Raw genomic sequence first — 4168 nt, forward strand, 5'->3', positions numbered from 1 at the left:
CTATTTTGTCTGCTAAGTAAATTGTTTATAACTTTCTTTTTCAAGGCTTTAGCACTCTTTAGTTCTTTTAAGTCTTTATCCACGTTATTCCATTCTTTAATTGATCGTACAGTAAAGTATCGCGAAGGCACGGGTTCAAACCCCGTAGAAGTCCCGAATTTTTCAGGTCTCTCTACGAAATTGCAAAAAATTGCGTCCATAACTACGAGGATCATAGCTTTACTTGAAATCGCACATTATTATGACGGGACCACCATGATCGTCACTACTGTTATTATTAGATTTTACATCCCCACAGCATTAGTAGTAGTAGTAGTAGTAGTAGTAGTAGTAGTAGTAGTAGTAGTAGTAGTAGTAGTAGTAGTAGTAGTAGTAGTAGTAGTAGTAGTAGTAGTAGTAGTAGTAGTAGTAGTAGTAGTAGTAGAAGTAGTAGAAGTTGTAGTAGTAGCAACTTTATTACCATGTCAGAAACTTCTAGTTTGGGAGATATCCCATACTTAGTCTAATGTGGAGACACAAATAATAATAGATAAAATTATTTACAAAGAAATACTATCTACTAGATTCTAAAATTAAGTCATATATACAAAAATGCATAAACTATAAAAACATTTACAAAGAACACATACAGCACCTGCAGTCATAACCTAATCAGGAGCTGAGGTCACGCTTACGAATACGGGAAAAACTGGCTAACGATGTAACTGATCTGTCTGCAGTTGTCAGTTTGCAACCATTGAACATACGCTTATTAGCGATTGTCATTAAATGTGCAAGCAAATACACAATTTTCAGGCCAGCATAAAAGCTTGTCTGGAACCTCTTTCCTTAAAAGTATTTATCGCGTTAACTGGGTTAGTAGCCAAGTTGTCTTTTCCGTGAGCCATTTCTAAAGCGATGTGATTTCCATTGACCCCTGGGTCGGCCTCGTCTGTGTGTGCAACACGGTTTTCCTTTCGAAAACACCAGAAGAAAACAATTTCACAACAAGTGCAAAAATGGCGGAGCTCATTGCGGTAGTTAGAGCTCTGACAGGCGTATAAAATTGGATTCCAAAATGAATTTGAGATAAGCAAAAATCGAGATATTCTATGAAGAAAGTACAATTTGTCATAGTTGGTTTGCACGATGCTTGTGTCCGCAAAAACTAGGAACGTAAAAAATATTGCAAATGGCAAAGAGCAAAGAGCAAACGCTATGCTTAGCCACACAAGAAGACGAGCCAGTTGTTTCTTTTCCAGCCTTTCAGCTTCTGTAATAGTAGATGCCGAGCAGATTGTTTTTGTGAAGTACAAACCTCGAACAATTTCAATGTAACAAAATAAAACCACGAGAGAGCTTACGAAACCAAAACAGATGCAAGTAAATATAATATACGGCTTCTGAAAAGTGTACTCCTGTAAAGTCCACGGGCGTTTGCACGGGTACCTGGAGGATGCACTGATGTTAAAAGTATTGGCTATAATATCAGGGATGCAAGATACTACGGCAACAATCCAAAGCATAGCAACAACATATCCAACGGATGTCTTGGACATTCTCAATGTGGTATGAAAAGGTTTAGCAAGTGCCAAATATCTTTCTACTGCAATTGTGCAAACCGTGAGAACTGATGCGTTGATGGAGATTGGTACAATGGCATTTCCCGCAAACAGCTTGCAGATCAAATCTCCTGTGAGTCCCTGAAGACGAACCGATGTGAGAGCAAAGTCATATAATCCAGGACAGAGTAAGAGAGTCAATAAATCAGCAACAGCCAAGTTCATCAGGAGGTAGTTGGTTGTTGTGTGCATTGATGGTGTTTTGCGAACAATGATGATCACCAGGCAGTTTCCAGTGACGCCAAAGATAATAATAAACGAGTACAACGACGCAAAAAGTATATCCTGAGTTGAGATGAACTCATTAAGAGATGGCCTTGTAGTATTATTCTTCATTTTCTCGTCGTCAAACGCAACCACCTTGAACAAGTCACTCTGAGGTTTTCAACATATAATGTACACTGAAATCCTATTTAATTTGAATGCACCATCTTGTCGAAGCCTGGGCGTTGATGCTGCAAAAGAGGATTTATCAAAGTTTTTGTACATTTATTTGATATGCAATGACGCTCGTATAAAGTGTATGATTAGTTTAATGTCAACGAGCCATTGAGATCTTGCGCGGAAATTAAGTTCTCTCACTCCAGATGAAAAATGAGAGTTAAGGCGATTCAGTTGATAGACCAAACTCAACTACGATTCGTAGATTCAGTAATTATTAAGCAAAAGAATTGTTTCGATACTGATATAATAGACATCCATCATTACTTTCTTCTCAATATTAATCGCGCCTCAGTGATGATTTTCCGGAATAACTTTTGTTTTCCTTCAACTGAGAGCACCTCTGCGTAATAAAGATGAAACGTTTGTGTATCTAACAGCAAAACCTTCTATGTTTTTCAGTTTGATCCGTCGTAGTTCTATAAACTTCCAAGCGTAATTATCTTTTGGTCAAATGAATGAAGGGGGTAGTTTCTAAAGAAACTGTGGTGCTGCGTCGGTGGGGAAGTAGTATAAAAAAAATTGGGTTTTATCAACGGTCGGAGTTGATAATGTAAATTTGGCCACCGTACAGAGATTCTAAAAGCTGACGTTTCGAGTGTTAGCCCTTTGTCATTCGCTCTGACGAAGGGCTAACGCTCGAAACGTCAGCTTTTAGAATCTCTGTACGGTGGCCAATTGACATTATCAACTCCGTTGATAAAAACAATTTTTTGTATCTCAAGATCACTTGTGTTTATAACCAATCCATTAACAAAGAAGCTTCCGTCATATATTTTGTCAGTCAAGAGACAATTTACCTAAATCATAAGGGATATTGACCTGCAGGTGCGATTTGGATCGTAGCTTTTCTTTTCTTTCCTGCTACGGTTTCTTTTATGTGTTGGCTTGAAAGCCTTTTATTATATAGATTTCACTGTCGCCTTGTGACATTTTTTTCATCGTGGATGTCCAGTGACAGCTTTCGCACCTGTGCAATGTACGGCGATATCTCCTCACTTCCGACACTGATTCCGCCAACCTCGGACCGGAATAATTCAGTCAAAACTCAATCTCATCTCTCCATCTTCTTATAGAGGACATGCGACACGGAAACAGCTTTGAATCTGGTATGACTATGAGTTCGTCAGCGGCACTGATAAATACTATGCAATTTTTATTTATGCAGGCCGATTCAAAACGCCACTCCGACGGTGGAAGTTTTATTCTCTCAGTATTGAACGACTGACGTTCAAACACAAATATTTATGCCCCAAATATGGCAACTGACGGACAGTTGTAGTTCCCTACAAATTGACAAAATTTCCCAAGCGATTCTAAGCGCATTAGATCAGACCCACATGTATTTTGCGCTATATAAGCAATAAATTATTATTAGTAGTAGTATCTTCTTCAGTTTATAAATTCGTTCACACCTTTTTTTTACGTTGAATGGAAAAAGTGGAAAGAGAGTATCAGTCAGATAAATAAAGCTCACACATAATTCATGAAGTTTGAAATCAATTTGAGTCGCGAAACATTGGCAATGACCACCTGAGCTACAGCTTTAAAATTCATTTTAAAATCGCCAGAATTCACTAGAAAAACTTGGGAAACATCTTGAATCTTGAATAGCATTGCTTTCTGTTAGCATTCTGTTTGAGTGCCGTTTACTCGGACTTGGACGGACTTACCTTGATTATGCTCCTCCAACAGAGAGAGTCAAAATTTGTTGCCTGAAGCGTTGATTGGTAGTCACGTTGTCTCATATCTCCCGATGCCTTAAAAAATAAGAATGAATAGATGCCCCTTCTACGGGTGTAAGGGAATTGAGAATTTCTCTCTTCTAAACTTCAAAATTACTTAAATCAAGAGAAAACCAATTTCTTTTGGGTCAACTTATTTTTTAAAAAACAAATACAGTTATTACACAAATGTCTCCGAGCAGGTGACGATTTCCCCGCCTCGCATCTCGATGACAAAACTGAGTATCAGTTGACAATAGCAAACGGAGCTTCTTTTAGCTAAGGTAATCCATCTTTATCTAAAAAAAAAGAGATACTTCTTATCTGCTTGGGTAACTTTTCTTTCTAAGTAGACTTAAAGAACAATATTTTGAAATACTGATAAAGTACGTAATTAGTTTC

At 37.9% G+C, this 4168-nt stretch overlaps 1 protein-coding gene across 1 annotated transcript; it reads right to left on the reverse strand.

Moving 5' to 3' along the window:
- Nucleotides 1-791: 791 nt before the first annotated feature.
- LOC138029805 (QRFP-like peptide receptor) lies at nucleotides 792-3856 on the reverse strand. The gene is made up of 2 exons (XM_068877630.1): nucleotides 3716-3856; nucleotides 792-2056 (listed from the first exon to the last, which is right to left on the reverse strand). The coding sequence occupies exon 2, from the start codon at nucleotides 1935-1937 to the stop codon at nucleotides 792-794; it is 1146 nt and encodes a 381-aa protein (XP_068733731.1). The 5' UTR covers nucleotides 1938-2056; nucleotides 3716-3856.
- Between the last annotated feature and the right edge of the window lie 312 nt (nucleotides 3857-4168).

Source organism: Montipora capricornis, chromosome 2 (assembly GCF_036669925.1).
Source record: "Montipora capricornis isolate CH-2021 chromosome 2, ASM3666992v2, whole genome shotgun sequence".
Taxonomy (NCBI): Eukaryota; Metazoa; Cnidaria; class Anthozoa; order Scleractinia; family Acroporidae; genus Montipora; species Montipora capricornis.

What these genes read in the sequence shown, in the direction of transcription:
- LOC138029805 (XM_068877630.1), bottom strand. Translation starts at nt 1,937, where the DNA reads ATGAAGAATAATACTACAAGGCCATCTCTTAATGAGTTCATCTCAACT.